This window comes from Taeniopygia guttata, chromosome 6, assembly GCF_048771995.1.
Source record: "Taeniopygia guttata chromosome 6, bTaeGut7.mat, whole genome shotgun sequence".
NCBI lineage: Eukaryota > Metazoa > Chordata > Aves > Passeriformes > Estrildidae > Taeniopygia > Taeniopygia guttata.
The window spans coordinates 18,574,104-18,593,223 of NC_133031.1; the positions used below are offsets into that span (position 1 = coordinate 18,574,104).

At 43.7% G+C, this 19,120-nt stretch overlaps 1 protein-coding gene across 1 annotated transcript; it reads left to right on the plus strand.

Annotated features, from left to right (window-relative positions):
• Positions 1-809: 809 nt before the first annotated feature.
• PKD2L1 (polycystin 2 like 1, transient receptor potential cation channel) lies at positions 810-19,120 on the plus strand. The gene is made up of 15 exons (XM_002194633.5): positions 810-1,469; positions 4,243-4,356; positions 5,682-5,809; positions 6,952-7,208; positions 7,985-8,209; positions 8,592-8,820; positions 9,177-9,347; positions 10,048-10,229; positions 11,202-11,322; positions 11,895-11,993; positions 12,724-12,845; positions 13,161-13,278; positions 13,500-13,636; positions 14,394-14,541; positions 15,540-19,120. The coding sequence occupies exons 1-15, from the start codon at positions 1,178-1,180 to the stop codon at positions 15,723-15,725; spliced, it is 2,529 nt and encodes an 842-aa protein (XP_002194669.4). The 5' UTR covers positions 810-1,177; the 3' UTR covers positions 15,726-19,120.

Here is a 19,120-nt window from a genome sequence, read left to right on the forward strand (position 1 = left end):
TCTCTCATATCCTAGCTGGCTTGGCAACATCACCTGTATGGACATCAGAGTCCAAAGAAAACATCCTTATTTGGACCTACAGGTGTGAAAGTCATGTTGCTTCCTTGGGTAATGCCAGAAAAATAGCAACCCTCAGTACCCATGGAGAGGCACCTCTTCTGAATTATGTATTCAGACCTGAGGAAGGACCAGGTTCAGGCTACACATTCTTTTATAGTCTCATCACCAAGACAAGTGTGTTGTCCTGAGGTTAAGCTCTGGGACCCCTCAGGGCACAGTTACAGACCTGCAGGACCTGTGGTGCCTGGGATGACTGCTTGCAGGTGGCCAGTGGCAAGGTGGATGCAGGCAGCTCCCGGCCACTGCTATTTATTCCCAGTTTTGCCCATTTGTTATTTTTGTTATTTCGATGGGGTTTTTGTTTGTTAGGGTTTGGTTGGGGGATTTTTTTGTTTGTTTTGGAGTGGGTTTTGGGGTTTTTTTGGGGTTTTTTTTTTTGCTTTTTTTTTTTTTCTTTTAAATCAGGCTTGCCTCAGGGCTGGCAGGCACTGCAGGGCTTGTGGAAATACCGCGAAATCAGGAAATTCCACCCCCTGGTTTCCAAAAGGACCACTACATTTACTCCCGCGTTTCACCCCTGCCTTTGCAATCGGCAAGGACGAGGATGCTGCGCACCCGCCCGCCTGGGCTGCCGCTCGGGAGCTGCTCCCGGCCCCGAGCTGCGGCTGCCGCCGGCCCCGCTCCCCCGGCCCCGCTCCCCCGGCCCCGCTCCCCCGGCCCCGCTCCCCCGGCCCCGCTCCCCCGGTCCCTGGAGCCCACCCGGGCGGCTCCGGGCAGCCTCCTCTTCCCACGGCGGCACCTAGGTCTGCTGTTGCCCGCACGGAGCAGAGAAGGACTCCTGGGCTTGTCGGTGCTCCCAGGGAGACTGGGATAATAGCGCTGACGGTGGTTCTAACAAGGGGCAGTGCCACCCCTCTGGTCCGTGTCACCAGCTGAGCGGTATAAAAGAAAGAGGATGCTGACTCTCTGTAGGGAGCTGCTGGTGTGCCCTCTCCTGGCTGCTGAGGCAGACAAGCTGTTTGGCATTCGTTATCTCTCTGCTAACTTTTAATTCCAGCCTGGGCAGGCAATCGTCACAATTCCAGCTAAAAAGTACTTCTGCTGGCAGGTAGTAGTCATGAATTTGTCTCACCTAAACAACAGAGCTGAGAGCCGCTTTAAAGTATCAGAGGTGCATGAACTGGAGACAGTGGGGAAGAAAGCTTGGGACAATCCTGTTTACAATGGCTCTCCCGCTACCTCCTTGAAAATTCAAACCATCTACAACCCCAAGTCTGCCCTGGAGAATCCCTACGAGAATTTTGAAGAGGTTGGGGATCCACTGCCCTACCAGGAACAGAGCAAAGCTGTGAATGGGAAGACAAGTCCTTTCCTCAAGTGCTGCTTCTACATCTTCAGAGGCATCAGAGGTAAATCTCCGATATCCCATTAGAAGGGACTTATTAGCCCTCAGAGCAATGGTGAGGGGAGGAAGAGGAGGGATACAGAAGGTAGAGGTTTCTATGAGGTTTCTATGTAGCCCAGGGATCTGTTCAACATGCAGTAGCATTACTCCAGAGATCATCTTTGGCTGACCTGAAAGGAGCGTCCATGGTCTGTGCGCCTTGCTACAGCTTCATGGTCTGTCCTGTTACCTGTACAACAAGGTAAGAGACTTAGTGCTGTGCTCAAGGTCATGCAGTGAATCTGTTGGCAGAACTCAGGTGCCCTGAATCTCCAGGAGTCATCAATGTGGTGGTGAGACTATTCTGTCTTTGTGTGCATTTTCTAGATAGAATGGTACTGGCCCCTGTGCTACAGTAACATAAGAACTGATAGACCTATCTACCAGAAAAAAATCTAGCACTGTCAGGACTGAAATGTAGGGGATTACAGCAATGTATCAAATACTGCTTTGCTTGAAGATAGCTGAAAGAGGTGCTCTTTTCCAGTTTAAAAGACAAAGGGGAATGAAATATTATGTAGGCTTATTCAGAGGCAAACAAAACCCTGGGGGCAAGATAAGTCTCCTGTCAAAATACAGTCCTGGGTAAGGGCATTATTTGAACAATTTCTTATAGAAGGCATCTACTAATTCACATAGAATTCAGAGCAGAGACTTTAGAGATTTCTCCTGGCCAAGGAACAGTGCTGAGTGGGTTTGGTAGCTAATTACAGATTACTCGTAGGCAGTGTATGATTTACCTGGTTTATTCTGAAATGCTTTTTCTAAGCATTGTTTGAAGCTTAAAATGGAAAAACATATCCATATTTTAACATCAAATTTCCATTTATGAGCTGCCAGAGTTGAATTTGGAGCATGCAAATGATGATAACTGTCAGGATACTGCATAATTGTCTTCTTCTGACTGTTGCAGCAGTGTGTCCTGACAGTAAGGGTGGTAAATAGGACTGTAGGAAATACCAAAGCTGGGAATCCAAAGGTCTCTTTGAGCCTCACAGAAGTGGGGACATTTTCCTTGAAGAATTTACTTCCTTCCTTTGCATCTTTACTAGGTGCTCATCATTTTTCATTGCTTCTCCATTGCTGGCTTTCCCCCTTCCCTTTCCATTTAATCATCTTGTTGTCTCACATAGAAAATAGAAGTAGTACATATAAGTCAGACAATGAGAGTTTGAGAGGTTGGGTTTTTTGCTTAAAAACCATTTTCTGGAATTACAGATAGTAATTCTATCTGTAGGGGTTCCCTGCTCATGGGAAAAAATGGATAGTAGGGGTTCCCTGCTCATGGGAAAAAAAACCCAAACAAACCTGTTAACAGACTGTGGTGTAGTCATATCTAAGGGTGAAGGCAGTAATTTAAAAGTGACCTGAAGAGACGGGGAAAGTATTTCCCCATGTTTTTCTCCATTGTGAAGATTCCTGTTGATCACATGATACTTTCTCCTCTATAGGAGTTAATCCAGATCATCTCCAGGCTGTCATTTCTGTTGCTGGTCTGGACTGTCCAGAACAGGCTACTGGTCTGTCTGCCCAGATGTGACGGCAGATGCTGTGAGTCACTATGGTAGTTAATGGTGCAAAAAACTCTCAAATCTCTTGAGATGCCAAAGAGCTATCAAAATGACAGGACAAATGCAGACCACTGGAACACTTCCGCTTGCTCCAGACAAAAAAGAAGTTTGTCATGTGCCAGAGATGACTTCAGATGTGGGGCCTTTGATCAGCTTTGATCCTGGTCTGCAGGAAGATGGTTGTTGCATCCTACTGGGGATAGGAATCAGGGCTGAGCTCTCTAGGAGCTGCAGAAAGCAGCAAGACTATGGCAATTATTGACAAGGCTTTCATCACTAGGCTTTCAATTGAAAGTTCTTGTGCCTTTCAACTTCAGGAGCATTCCAGAAATCACAACAGAAAGCCATTACAAAAAGAACAAACAAACACGCTAATGGTATTAGGTGGTTCATCAAACACAAAATATCAAGGCTCCTTTTAAAGGAAGTATTTCTCTCCTATTGATTGACAATCCTGGTGACATTTAATGAGTTGTGTGAAGAAATAGGATCTTTAGCTGGTGCAATTGGTGTATTGGATTCAGCTAAGCTCCATTGTTAGATGTCCTGAAGATAATTTGGCACTAAATGTAATGCTGAAAATACTGAGTTGGGTTATTTGATTGAGTTTTATGACCAACAAGAAAACTGCAAGAGTTTTTAAGTAAGCAAGAGACAAATATTTGGGGCCTAATGGTTCCTTATACACTAAAAAGGAGTAATGGTTGTAAAGCTAACACGAGATGCAGTTCTGCAATGGAAGACCTCTTAGAAAGTCAGCTGTTGGCACATGGCTGACTGAGATGAAATATGGTTTCAAGAGCATTTGGGACAAAGGCTGAACTTCTGCAAAGATTAAGCTGAAAAACAGTCAGGAAAAGATCAGGCTATAATGAACAGAAAACAGAAGAAACATAAAACTAAATAGTGATTTAGCAAGAAAAAAAGCCAATATGTTTCAGTGTTGGTTAGCTACAAATCTTTTATTCATGCTGGAATGGTTCGTCTTAGGGGTATTTAGCAAATTTTTATAGGTCAAGTTTTGAAATGAAAAGTGTCTTGGTCTTGAAAAGCCACAAAACTTCAACTCCCAACAGCACTTTTTTTTTTGCAACAGAACTACAGCTCCTTACATGGCCCTTGAGAATGGCCACAAAAACTCTACAGTCCCTCCTTTATACCCAACAGGTCTGTGGGGCACTACGCTGACTGAGAACACAGCTGAGAACAGGGAGCTTTACGTGAAGACCACCCTGCGAGAGCTGCTGGTCTATGTTATGTTCTTGGTGGACATCTGTCTCTGTGAGTAGCTGTCATATCTCACAGGCACCATTTCTGTGTGCGGTGTGAGGGGAATAATGTGAGATTTTATTACTTGTCTTCCTTGCTCTGCTGTAAATGTTACATTTATTGTACGGGCGCTCACAGCAGCAAGAAGTTGTCAATAACCTGCAGAATTGATGCTGCACAGAGAAGTAAAATTACTGGCCAATGCTAACTGATGTTGGTTAGACTTCAGCAGTATTTTCTGATTGGCATTATCAGTTCTAGCCATTGACTCCGCAGCCCTAGGAGAATCTGCCCAAGGTCTTTTCTCAGTTTCACAGCAAATGCTCAATACCTGGAGAGCAGCTCTAGAAACTTCCTGTTAGCAAACACACAATTCAGGGAGATTTTCCCCTCTGAGACTGGATGGGTGGCTGAGGTGATAAAGCACATGGCAGCTCACCCTGTTGTTCTTGAGTGAATGTAATGTGTCCCTGTACTGAATGCTAATGCTAATATGGACTTTGTGTCAGTAAGACAATGGCTGTTTGGTTTTGCAAAGGTTCATTTGTTATCACAAGTGAGCACCTGTGGCATGGGACAGTGAAGAGGGTTATATTTCATGGACCTTATGGCAGGAGAGATGGACAGACAATACCACCCTAAGTTACTATCACGCTGGCCCAGGGAGATAGTGCTCCAGTCACTCTTCCTAAAGAACCAAGACACGCACACAGACGTACGTGTTGTCACACACTGACTCATCCAGGAGGTGTGGGGGGTTGTGTCTTGAATGTCAGGTGCTTTATTTTCCTGGCGTCCCTTCAAGAGTAGGACATGTTCTTAGTGATCACCATGATGGAAGTTTTTCTGAAGGAAGGGGCACTGGAGAGTTGAAACAATGTGTTTGTGGAAGTTAGAGCCTGCTCCTCTTGGGGTTTCTTGGTAGATGAAAACTTATCTGGAGCTTTTCACTTGGGAAAATAGAGTGAGTGGGCTTCATGACTTCACATGAGAAATTCAAAATATAGGTCATGGACTTTGTTCTGAGAAATAAAATTTCCCTCAGAAATTCTATCTGGGATCAAAAGCTGTTATCCAGAATGTTCAGTTGTATCCTTCAATGGTCTTCTCTTACTACTTAACTCTTATAGTCAGTCAGACTGACTGTTTAAACTCTCCAACACAGGGCAGATAAGTTTGTAAATCCCTAAGAAAGCAGAAAGCCCTAAGATTTATTCTCCTGTGCCTTGATCAGCTTACCTGTGAAAATATAAAGTACATAGAAAGTGAATATATAAATACAGTTATATCAGGCTCCAATATTCAGGAATTAAAGGACCCTCCTCTTGTTCTCTTAGTGACATATGGAATGACAAGTTCCAATGCCTATTACTACACCAAAGTGATGTCTGAGCTCTTCCTGCAGACCTCTGCAGATGGCCGTATCTCCTTCCAGTCCATTGGCAGCATGGCTGACTTCTGGGTGGTGAGTACAAATCTGGCCTGCCATGGGGAACCCTGAAAATAAACTTAAATAATATTAAATAATAATATTCAGTTCCCTGAAATCTAGTGATTTCAGAAAGATATTGCTGCCACAAGGTTTTGCCAGCTACTGGCAATAGTCACAATAACATTTGTATGCAAAATATTAACTGATTTAAAGTATAGTTTATCCCTGAGCACTGTGTCCAGAATACTGGCTAGGCTAACTTTTGTGTGTGCCCAGAAGAATCCATTTCCCAGTAAAACAGGCAGGACATAATAAAATAATTTTGATGATACAAGCATCAGGTCATTGCACAGGTAGGAAATACTGGCCTAGAGAAGCCAAGGAATTTACTTCAGGTTTTCTTGTGACACAAGTGCCTTTGAATCCTAGAGTTCAATGTCTTCAAGCTGGCGCCTTAGTAATAGCCTATGTCCATCTTCATGACATTTTGAGAACATCAAAATTAACCTGCCTGTAATTCATGCCTGGTCTTGTCTAATCTATAGATTCTTTAGGAAGAAGCTGGATTAAAATTTGCAGTGACTTTTATCAAAGAGAATAAAGGGGACAAACACCTGGGGTCTAACATATTTCTGTAAAAGAATGGGTGAAAGAATAACAAGAGCCTCAGTGAAGGCCACTGAGTTATTGCAACCACTTATCTCTGACAGCCAGAAGTTATTTGTCAATTAGAGTTGCCTTTTCCTGTCATATTAAAACACTCCAGCAAACAATGGCACTACTGTTTCCCCACTACTGTTTCCAGGACACTGGCACACATGCTTTTCATCATTCACAAGTTGAGCCAAGGCAATTCCTTGAGATTTGTGCTGGCTGAAGTAGGAGACACAATGAGACTTGTAGGGCTTTTGTCTCATCATTAGGCACAGAAGGTGCCACAGACACATTACAGGCCTGTGAAAAAGCAATTATGACCCTGCTGCCCAGCATCCCACCTCTACCACCAGCCCTGGTTTTTCCTCTCCTTAACATAAATTGCAACACAAACTTCTACTATTTTCCATCTTGGTGACTGGAGAGGGATGGGTCAGGTCTCACTACCCCAATGCCAGACTGAGAAAATTCCTCTGATGTGTGAGCTACAAGGGAGTTGTTCTCCTCTGCCTCCTCTGCAGTATGCGCAAGGTCCCCTGCTGGATAACCTTTACTGGACAAAGTGGTACAACAACGAGTCCCTGGCAGCACACAGCACCCAGTCATACATCTACTACGAGAACCTGCTGCTGGGTGTCCCACGCATGAGACAACTGAAGGTGAAGAACAACTCCTGTGTGGTCCATGATGACTTCAAGGAGGAAATCTCGGGCTGCTATGATGTATACTCTGAAGACAAGGAGGAAAGGATCTCCTTTGGGCTCATCAATGGAACGGCGTAAGTACATCTAATCCAAATTAATCTCTTCTAGTTCAAATAAGAACTGCTGAGCTGCAGGATGCTGGGGGTGAGTTTCTCACTTAAGGCTGGAATTCCCCTTGCAGTCAGAGGCAGAAAGTCCTTTTTGTCTATCAATAAGGTCTAGTGTCTCTTTGTGGGGAAGCACTACGGAATGAGTGGCACAACAGAATGAGTTTTCATGTTGGGAAAGCCATGAAAAAAATCCAGTGGGGCTATAGGAAGAAATTGTTGCCTATTTTTAAGAGCGTGAGGATAAAGACCTTCAGGGCCAGATCCATCAAATGGCAAGCTGGCATTTAGCTGGCAAGTTACTATTTGCTTTCCTCTGGGATTTCAGGAGCCAGAGAAAAGGGAGTGCATCCCTTTCACCTTGATAACCTGTTTCTCTATAATAATGTAAGGTAGCTGCAGTTTAATATCTCTGCTCACTGCACGAGTACAAGAGCATTCTAAGCAGATGGTTGTGTGTGATGTGGTAGAAGGTAAGAGAGTAGATCCTGAGAATAACCCCCATGAAAACAAGACTGATATAGCCAACAAACCTCAGCATTTTCCCTCCATAGTATTGCAGATCATGTTGTGTCAGTGCTGGGAAGCACTAAATCAGAAAACCAACCATAATGGTTACCAATATTATATAGGATCTTCAATTGAAAACTGCTCTGACCCTTGAAGATTTAATTTTTCCAGGGCACAAGGCCATATTCAAGCCTGGGCAGGTGAAGCCTTTCTTTGTGCCTTGTCTGTTGCAGGTGGAGGTACCATTCTGAGGAGGAGCTGGGTGGTTCATCTCACTGGGGAAGACTAACCAGTTACAGTGGGGGAGGATACTACATAGACCTCAAGATGACCAGAGAAGAGAGTGCTGAAGCCCTGCAGATCTTGAAGGAGAAACTGTGGCTGGATCGGGGAACACGAGTTGTCTTTATTGATTTCTCTGTGTATAATGCAAATATCAATCTGTTCTGTGTTCTGAGGTAAGCTGAGTCCTGATGAAAATTCTTCAGCCTCTTGCATCTTCCTCAATGCCTCAATTTATTTCTTAAAATGCAAATATTTTATTATGGTCCACCAATGGGATGTTGACCACCCCCCCTACTACTACTGAGTGATGTCAGTAGAAATTGTATGGTTTAGTGAGAAGTCTTGGTCTTCCTGAAATAACCAGTCACACTTCTTGCGACCTTTCACCCTTTCCTATCACAGGCAGTGAAGCAGCAGAGATATGGCTGCATAAACGCATTCACAATGCTTCCAGTCATGCTCTTGTGGATAGCTCATGCTCAAGTTTGAGGCCTCTCAAAATTACCTCTGAGCTTCCATCCTCTAGTTTGAAATTGTTTCCTTGTCCCCTTCAAGGTTAGTGGTTGAGTTTCCAGCCACTGGTGGTGCTGTTCCCTCCTGGCAAATCAGGACAGTGAAGCTTATACGCTATGTCACCGCATGGGACTTCTTCATTGTGGCCTGTGAAATTGTATTCTGTGTCTTCATCTTCTACTATGTGGTGGAAGAGGCTTTGGAGCTCCGTATCCACAAGTTTCAGTACTTCACCAGCATCTGGAACATTCTGGATGTGGTTGTCATTCTGGTGAGGATCCTTGCGTACTTTTTTTGGGGGGAGGAATAGCAGAGATGTGTAAGAGCCAAAATAAATGAAGGAATATAGAAATTAGTCTAGATAAGGCAAGAACTGGCGCGTGTTTTGCTCTAATACTTAAATGAACAGCTCTTGTGTCTGGAAGAACTGCTAGGGGAAAGTGCTTTCTTAGAGATGCCCAAGAGGCTGTGAAGTCTCTATCATTCAGCACATCAAGACCATACTTTCATAGCCCACCACTAGACTGTAGCTCTGAGTGGGACTGCAGTGAGTTCTGTGACATTTTAATTTCCATGGAAAGCATAGGAACAGTGATCACTGCAGACTATTCCTCTTCCTCTTTGCAGCTCTCCATTGTTGCCATTGGGTTTCACATCTTTCGCACCACTGAGGTGAACAGGCTGCTGGGAGAGTTGCTGGAACACCCCAATACTTACGCAGACTTTGAATTCCTGGCATTCTGGCAGACGCAGTACAACAATATGAATGCAGTCAACTTATTTTTTGCCTGGATCAAGGTACTGTTAGGGGATCTAGGAGGTGCCAGGTCTCCAGTCAGGCCTCTCCTTCTGGATAGCTTAAGGGTTTTCTCTTCCATCCCTCTGAGTAAATGAGTGTAATAGCTATAGAACAGAATGTTCCTCAAAGTCACATGCTCTGTTCTGCAGTAAATCTGGGCAACTTTTCACCCTGCATTCTGAGGTCAGTTATTTAGAGGTAACAGTCAGGGATATGAGCTCAGACACTGTGGTGTAAAAGTGGTTTTAGAAAATGCTGAGTACCATGTAACTTTGTCCATCCTATACTATTTTGGTATTCTTGAGGATAATCTTGCAAACCATGTGTTTTTTTCATGCTGGTCACTCAAGAGCTGGAAATTACTCATCTGTTGACATGGACTTTGCATTTCAACTAAAGCATCTTGGTGTGGCAGAAAGCCCCCAAGGGGCTCCTTATCAGCTGGTCCTTCTAGCAGTCCCTGTTTATATTTTTCTTTGACAAAGGGAACAAAGTCATATATTTATGAGCCCAGAGAAGGATGGTGGCACACCTGGGATAAATGCCCTGAAGACTAAGCCACCACTCCCTAGCCACCTTTCTCTTCAATACTTTGGTCCTGTAGTGAATCTCTTGTCTTAGTAAGCATGTGCATACATGAGAGGGACTGACCTAGCTGATGGTTTGGCCTAACTTTGTCCCCATTCTTCCATCCTACAGATATTCAAGTACATTAGCTTTAACAAAACAATGACCCAGCTCTCCTCCACGCTGGCACGTTGTGCCAAGGACATCCTGGGTTTTGCCATTATGTTCTTCATTGTCTTCTTTGCCTATGCCCAGCTGGGTTACCTTCTTTTTGGGACCCAAGTGGAAAACTTCAGTACCTTTGTTAAATGCATGTAAGTGTGTAAGTTAGTACCATGTTTCCATAATTTATCAAAATAATTTAAACTGCTTTCCATTCTTGCCCCCAGTTGCAAATCTCAATGACAATCAGACACCTGTTGTATTTTATTTTAATAAAGCCAAAATGGTTAATAAGTTGCTCACAGCCTTCTCGTTGTGACATCTTCAAGGACAAAGGAAAACAGTAAGAAAACTGGGGGCTAAAGGCAGATTTCTGTTTGTCTGGTGTTTTATCAGTAAGGACAAGATAAATGGTGGATATTGGTAAGGATATATATTTCCATAGAAGTCCCACAGATACTGATCAATATATCGGAGATGGAGGATGACGAGTGGGTGGATGAGCACGCACAGAAGGGAGTGTTGGGGAAGTGAGTTAAAATCCCATCTCAGACAGTCCTGCAGTCCATGGGCCTGCTCAAGTAATGTGTGATGTTAATGGAAGTATCTGCTACAGCAATAGTTTTCAGCTTGTGTCCCACAGACCTCTGGGGGAAGTCCTGCCTCTGAAGGGACTACAAGAGAAAACAGAGATAAAGAAAGCTTAGGATCAATACACTTAAACTTCCATCATTATAGGGGCTATGAACTACAAAAGGTTGAAGAGCACTGTCCAGTTCTAACATCTCTCTAGAGTCTCACAAAAAGAGATGGCTTTGTTGAGTCAAATGCCTTTAATCAGGGAAAATCCAGGTTGTTTTGGTTTTGACTCCTATTTATACCAAAACACACTTTGGACAATCTGATTTTGTGTGAAAACCATGTTCTATTTTCCTCTTGCTCTAACCAGATCAGCTTGCTTCACCTCTGAAATACTACAGATGCATTTAACTTGCCACTCTGGAGAGACCTAGACCCTGCTCTGGTTTGTGCCTGTGCCCATCTGGGCTGCAGGAATGTTCAGGTTCACCTCAGGACTGTTTATGTGTGCCTTTGTGTGACCCTGTACTCTTTCTTTCCCCCAGTTTCACCCAGTTTCGGATCATTCTCGGTGATTTTGACTACAATTCCATTGACAATGCCAACAGGGTCCTTGGGCCTATTTACTTTGTCACCTACGTGTTCTTTGTTTTCTTTGTGCTTCTGGTAAGCGACAACATCCTCCTTGTCCCTGTAATGAAAGCAGTGTTTGAGAGACCACTCCTGACAATCCCTGGATTAGGTGCAAATGCTCAGAAAAGGAATTTCTGTTACAATAGCTTTGCAGTGCAAATATGCCACAGTTGGCAAAGAGTGTGTTACTACAATTGGGGATTCGATCATTAGGGTGATTAAAGGCCAACATCTGTTAAAGTGAAGACTGAAACTGACTGGCTTCCTAGGCAATGGATGCAGAGGGATGCTCATAATAAACACCCACTGTCAGGAGTCCAGATGTAACCTAAGAGTTTGCAAGAGAAGCTACCAAAGGTAGTATCTGAGGTGGGAACAAATGTACTTTCAGCCACTGCTTTAACTGCATAAACTTTAGAAAACATGGTATGGCTGAAATAGGCCTTTTCTTGACCCTCTTTAATTTGCCCAAGAGATACCCCATAGGGAAACAACTCCTTGTTTAACTAAGTCTTGCACATCTGTGCCTGTTTCTTGCTGCTTCAAGTGCTGGAGCAGGCAAGATGCCTCATGCATATTCATCTCACTTCTTTCCCTTTTCCTAGAACATGTTTCTGGCCATCATCAATGATACCTACTCAGAAGTCAAGGATGAGCTTTCAAGCCAGAAGGATGAGCTGCAGCTCTCTGACATCTTGAAGCAGGTGATGAAGAGTGAAAGCTGTGCAACTTTCTAGCTAAATCATGAAGGACTTTTTAAAAGTCCCTGACCTAAGTAGAATTTACTAGAGAGAAACAGTAGTTGCCAACTCCAGATCCCACTTCTTTGTGTGTACAAGAGTCACAATTCTTTTCTGGGATAAATTGAGGTCACGGACCCTTTGGCAATGGGAAGATGACAAAGCAAGTGTTGGGGAAATCCTGTTACTTGTGTTTCTGAGAGACTTTCTTCCCAGTATGGTCTCTAGATAAAGCTCTTTCAGTCCTTCATAAAACTTACTTTGATTGATAACATGGCTGGCAAGTCTGGCTGTGCTAAGTTGAGCCTGGTCCTGTGGCACAATTCTAGAAGGTTAAATCTGTCTTTCCCATGGGCAAATTCCAGAAAAGTTCCTGCAAGGTCACAATTCTGCTGTGGGACCAATATTCTACAAGGAATAGTATTTGTTATCTCAAACAGCTGATGTGTTGGGAAATCAGATAAAGGAAGAACTGGGGTGAGGAAAGCAGAGGGTTAGCGTGTTAGTGTCACTCTGAAGGTGTGATTCTAGTTTAGAGATGAGGTTCATACAGCACTGCTTTATTTTTTGCTTGTGGAAAGCTTGAAAACTCCTGCTATTACTTAGCATATGCTCACTTGTATCACATTGCCCACTCTGCTCTACTTTCCATTGTTCTTTGTGCATGATTCTGTGTCTGTATCTTTGGAAACAGAGCTACAACCGGACACTCATGAGGCTGAAGCTGAAGAAGGAGCGGATTTCTGATGTGCAGAAAGCCCTGCAGAATGGAACAAAGCAACTAGACTTTGAAGACTTCAAGAACAGCTTGAAGGAGTAAGTGAGTCAGTTTGAGGGATGTCTACTTAATCCTTTCTCTTAGTAATACAGGTAATTTAAATTTTCTGCTTTTCAAGACAAGGAGAGCAATTTGCTTTGATCTGGGCAATTTAAGATTTAAAAAATTAATTTTTCCTGAAATGTTTAATTTTCTGTTCTAAATTGATTTGTGTAACTATCTCTTGCCCATTTGGGATGTTTAGGTTTATTACTGGCAGGAGGAAACAGTACACTGATTTCAAAATTCCCACTCTGTTACAGCTTAACAGTATGATTCTATGCTTTGAGCTTTCTCTTTCTATTCTTTTGCAGACTGGGCCATGCAGACCATGAGATCACAGCAGCTTTCTCCAGATTTGACAAAGATGGCAACCACATCCTTGATGAAGAGGAGCAACAGCAGATGAAGAGTGACCTAGAGGCAAAAAGGGTAAAAAAAACGGGGCAAGGAAAAAAAAATCTTCTGTCTGGTAGATATACTCCAAAGTGCATCTTTGAGTTTATGGTATAAACTAAGCAGGCAATAAAATATAGTTCCAACTCTACCTGCATGCAGCTGAGTGTATTGTTGCCTGTGAAGCTCTGTGTCATTAACAGTAAAGCCAACCACAGAGTTAGTATCCATATTGTAGCAGTTTATTTGTTTTCTAGGTTGCTCTGAATACAGAGATTGAAAATCTAGGGAAATCCTATGGTGACAACAACCTGGATGAGAATCTGACCTACATGGAAGCAAGGAATAACCACACCAATAAGGCCACCTGGGTCTCCAAAGAAGAGTTCCAAGTGTATGTTTGTGCCCTCAGTAGTTTAAACACCCTGTGAATGAGGGGTCCCATTTCCTGCTGCTTCCTTCCCCTTCACTCTTTACAGTGGTGCTGAGCAGTTTCAGTAAGATCTTGTCCATTTTATCTTGCACATGTGTAAATAAGCAGGTCAGGAGATAAAAGGGACTGTTCTAGTAGTGTAGTTTATTTGTTTCTGTAGAAGATTGAGTTAAGAAATTTTGCTTTCTGCCTCTTGAATAACCTCTGCAGCTATCATCTAGCCACAGGCAATATGCTGTCATGTTTCAGGTCAGAAAGTGGTCCAGCTGGGCCAGGGAAAGTTGATACCTTTACAGAAGGTCCTGTAGCAATAAATATCCTTGATTTATAGTCTAGTTGGCCTTTATCCTTCAGGTCCTTTATCCTTGGCCATTTCCTCCATAGGAGGAGCATAGGATAAACACAGCAGAGTGAATCAGTATATCTTGATTCTGCTACAAAGAAACACTGAGCAAACCACATAGAACCATATCAAAGGAGAGGCAGGTGCAATATTTAATAATGGAATTATGCTGTGTCTAGGCTGCAATCCATCCTAAGCAGAACCACTGATTACAGATGAAAACACAGTGTAGCAGGGAGTTACGTCACCAGTAGGTGACATAATCAGTGATCTGGGAGCATTCACTTCTATTTGAAGTTTCTGGAAGATGTCTGCAGCAAATCCTTTTACTCATCACAAGAAGAAGCTTACAAATGTTCTCCATGTCTCCCTCAGCCTCCTGCATCGTGTGCTGCAGCTGGAACAGTCCATAAACAGCATTGGCTCCAAGATTGATGCAGTAGTGAACAAGCTCGATGTACCAGAAAGAAAAGAGCTGAGGAGGAAGGATCTGTTGGGCAAACCACTGGGTGATGTTCTCAAGGTTGGTAGCCCTCCACCATCTGTTTGAACCAGCTTCAGATCAGGTGACTAGCTCTGCTGGGAGAAAGGGCCTGGTATCATCTTTGCTTTTCCAGTCTTCATTGACTTAAGATAAAAAGGCTTGTGTGGGGTGTATGATCAATCCTTTTCTGTTTAAGCAAAATGACATAAAGCCTCTTGTTTTCATGTCCCCACAGTTAACCCTAATACCTTTAAACACACCTTCTGGCTCCTTTGAGGCCAACCTCAGCCCTGTGGCAGTGGATAAAATTTGCCTGTCTTCAGTTCCTTTCTAACTGTTCATCCTCAGGCATTAAAATGATCAAACTGTCCTTTCCAGCAGGAGCAGCTCATGGTTGTTGTGGACTGTGATCTTAACATCTTGCCTGTGGATTATCTATCACACGTGTGATGGAAGATTTGTCAGCTGTGTGCTTATAGCATATCACTGTAGAATTGGGACTTTTGCCAAAGAGTGCCCATTTTGAGTCAGGCACTGTGTTTTGGATTTTCAGTTTTAAAGTCAAAGGCAACAAGGCATGTGGGAGCCATGTCACTACTCCATGGTTTTGTGGTTTCAATAATGGGAATAGCCAAAGAGCACAAAGTGACCTAGCAGAGTTAAAAAGTCTCCCTTTTGCAGAGTAGTCTTGTGACCCCTTCACATCTGGAAGAGTGTTTTGTGAGGTCCTACTCATGTGAACATGCCCAAAATCTTATGCAAGTGTTTGTTTGCATATTTGCTGTGCCACAGCATTTCTGTGAACATGCTCATAAAGGATGAAAAGGGATGAATCTCTCCTTGTTTGTCTAAAGTTTGAATGTGCATTCACCAGTGTATTGCAGCAGTGATCTTTAATAGGCAGGCTTGTTCTAATTTCTGAGAGAATGTGGGAAGATATTTTAGTACCATTCACATCCTTGCCTCTCTCCTAGAGTGTTGCTAGACTTCTTGGTAGCTTGCTGACATTGCAGGTCACGCTTTCTTCTTGTTGACAGGAGGAAGAAACCAGTCAGGAAGAGCTGCACCCCCAGAGCCTAGACCAGCTGGGGAAAGAAGAAGCAGAAAGCTGGGGAATGGAACACATACAGAGAAACAACCTGAGTGGCAACTCTTCCCAAAATGGAGTCTATCACATGCCCAAGTCAAGTGTGCTGGGGTCTCAAGTGCCCAAGAACCTGTAGCCAGTCTGATGTGCACTTCTATAGCAGTGCTCAACAGCCCAGTGCTCCCAGTCTGGCTGCCATGGTATCAAGTTACAGTCAGTTGTTCCCCCACTATTAGGATAATCCAGAGCTGGACACAGACACCACTGTTGCCAGCAATTCTTAATGTGAAAAATTAGGGATGCTTTTCTCCAGTGTAATGATGTATCATGTCACAGAGCTAGAACTTCTGTCCCCTTTCACCTTCTCCCCTGTACCCGTATCTCAGGAAGAGGTGACATTTGGCACTGGGTGATGTATCAGGTTTCTGCCTCTGAACAGGCTGGCCCAACACTGTTTATCTAACCTTCCCCAAAAAGTAGGGACCCCAGAACTCTGACCGTTAGTGTCCAGATAGGCATACTGCAACTTGTTCCCAACACATGATGGTCTGCAGGAGAAAGATATGGCTATCAAGTAAAGAAACCAGAATATAATCACCAGTGTGAAATGGGAAGAAGAAATGTAGTTGTTTCTACCTGGTTACAGCCAGTTTTGTTTTGTTGTAGTTTGCTTCCAGATTACCTTGCTACCTTAGGTTCAGGTGTTGGGGAAAGAGGCTACTAGTGCTTAACTCTGGATAACTACAATAAGAGTTGACACCAGTGTAACTGGGAGAAGGTGTGAAATGTTCTAAAATGAGAAGCATTTGGTGGAGTTCTAGATCTGAGTGTTAGGGAACAAACTTCTGGTTATATGATTTCTAACATGACTGTTGACACTAAGAAATCTTTGTCATTTATTTTCACACTCCTTAAATTGCATCTCAAGGTTCTTGCACCTTGCAAACTAGCACCCCATTTATGAAGTTTGATGCGTCTTGTTTTTGTCAAGGAAACAAATTTGCAGTTGTGGGTGCTGACACCATCTGTGTTGAAAAATATTGTGAAAATTAGATGAGTGTCAGTTTTTTTACCACATACAAAATACTTCTTTTCCAAGCATTTTTCTGTTTGCTGAGGCTTCTCTTTCCTTGTAATTGGTAAAGACTATTGCTGCTAATACAGGGCCATTGTAAATGTATTTCAAATACCTTAATCACTGTTATTCTGCAGTAGTTAACCTCAAATAGGCTCTGTAGGCTTAAAGCCAGTAGAAATGTGAGTTGTACCAGACCACTGCTAACAGCTCTCATTAGTGTAACACTGTTTAGTGTGCTGTGCAGTAACAGGTTTAGTGGGGACCTTGTGCAGGGGCATCTTGTATTGCCACCTTTTTTAAGATGGATGTGTCACTGCATTGTGGGGAAAGCCTCTGGCAGTGTCTGAAGGACCTCAGGATGAGCCCTGTCCTCAGATGGCCCAGGTTTCAGGGCTGCCACAGCCACAGGATAGTCCTGGTAAATTCAACTACAAGGGCCCGGCAGGAGCTGTGAGAAGCAGCTTCTTGTCGAGCCCACAGGGAGCTTAGATTTCAAACAGGAGCTGTGGAGGCAGAACTGCAGGGTCTCATGACTCACTTCCCATCATCAGCTGGTCCTGCTGTTGGGGACAAGATTTATCCATGAGATATTGCCACGGTTCTTGACTCTCAGTTCCACTGAATTCAGAATTGAGCAAAACGTCCTACCTTCAGCTTTTCTGGCTGAAAATAGAACAATGATGTTGCTTACTTCCTCCTCTTCTCCGCATTGAAGCTATTATCTTATTCAGAAGAAAACAGCCTGTCAGGAGAACTTCCTAAAATAGGGTTTTTCCTCCCCTCCAAATTTTAATTAAACAGAAAATTCATATGCTAAACTGTGATTGAACACAGGAGCTATGTGCTCTATAATGGGCTCAAATAGTGCACACAGCCCTTTGTACTCAATTCATCAGGTCTTTGGTGTTTGGAAAGGCACAGAGGAAGGTTCTTACAAATTAATTTGTAAGACTTTGTTTTAGACCCTGGCTCAAGAGCAGACTATGAGTACCAAGGCATAATTGCAAAGCAAGAAAAAACAATTGCTATTCTTCTGAGGTCTCTGGAAGTGTCTGCCTTTTCTATGGACTCAAATTACTGGATGAGATTCTCAGTCTGAATTACTGCACAGAAATCAAATGCTTGGCATGCTGATCTTTTAGGAACTAAGTCTGGCACATTGGGAGAGATCCAAGCAGCAGTTATCTGCTTCAGGTGGTTGAACCTGTGCTAATAGCCAGTGTAAGATATGTTGTTGGCTGAGGCTGAGCTTTTAAACTTAGAAATAACTACTGTGAGGGTAACAGGATCCTGAACTCAGGTTCTGCCAAGAATATTAAGGTAAAACTTATTATCTGTAAAGACTGGCTTTACAAAGACTCAGATTCCTCACAGGGGAGAGCATTGTTTAGCTGCTCTGTTCAACAGAGAAGGTGACTCAGAACCTCCCTTTCTGTATTGCTCAGTGTTTCTTTTCTGTTCCCTTCTAAGCTGTGCCAGAGCCCAAGACCAGCCCCTCAGATAACCTCTCACTTAGGCAGGGCTGCTGCAGCCACAGCAGCACAGTGTCACTGCATGCCAGAAGATAACCTTCACCACCCCCCTCCTTTCTGCACAGGGACTCCCATAACTATCAGGGAGGGCAGGTGAAGTGCAGAGGTGTGACAGCTGAACTCAGATCCATGGGACAGTGACCAACAGCATCAGACAAGCAGCTCCCAAGCACTGAGTCTGCTCTTCAGGGCATCAGCAGGAGCAAAATGGTAATGTTCATGTGCAGAGTTTGTTCATGCCTGAAATTTGGGAAGACAATTTTCCCCTGCAAAGGAAGGACATGGGAGTCTCCACAGGGCTCCACTGCAGCTGGGAGGGATGTCTGCCTCTCAGGCTGCCTGTCTCTGGTAAATTCAGGAGACTCTAGCCCAGCTTGCCAGAGCTCTCCCTTTCTCTCTGGCAAGAACAGCCTGGCAGCTTCCTCTCCCTTGGACTTGGGGGACAGCAGCCAGCCTGCCATGTTGAGGAGCCCTAAACCAGCTGTGGCTGTGATCAGACAAGAACTGCAGGCTATAGTGGTCTCCCAGGCCAGCTCATTTCCCCCTTCCTGGCAGAAAGGCCACTTCCCCCTGTGGTGTGATTTGAGTAGCGCTAGTGCTTCTCAGTGTAAAACAACTTCTGTTACTGGTATGTGCCTGCATTAATCTCATATTTCTTGTACATTTTCATGCCACTGTGCCTTGTCTGTTCTTTGTCCATGCTGTCATGTATATGATGTGTCCTAGAGCAGGCAAGGAAATTACTTGTCCCCAGCATTTGCTTTTGTGCAATTGTCAATTGTGTTTTCAAGCTGGTGGAGTAATAACATCAATACACCAAATGCTAAGTTCATACAGCTTTTCTTTTCAAATACATAATTGTCAGGCCTCCCATCAGGAGCTGATATTACTTAGATGATACATGTCTCATGGGTAAAGTAA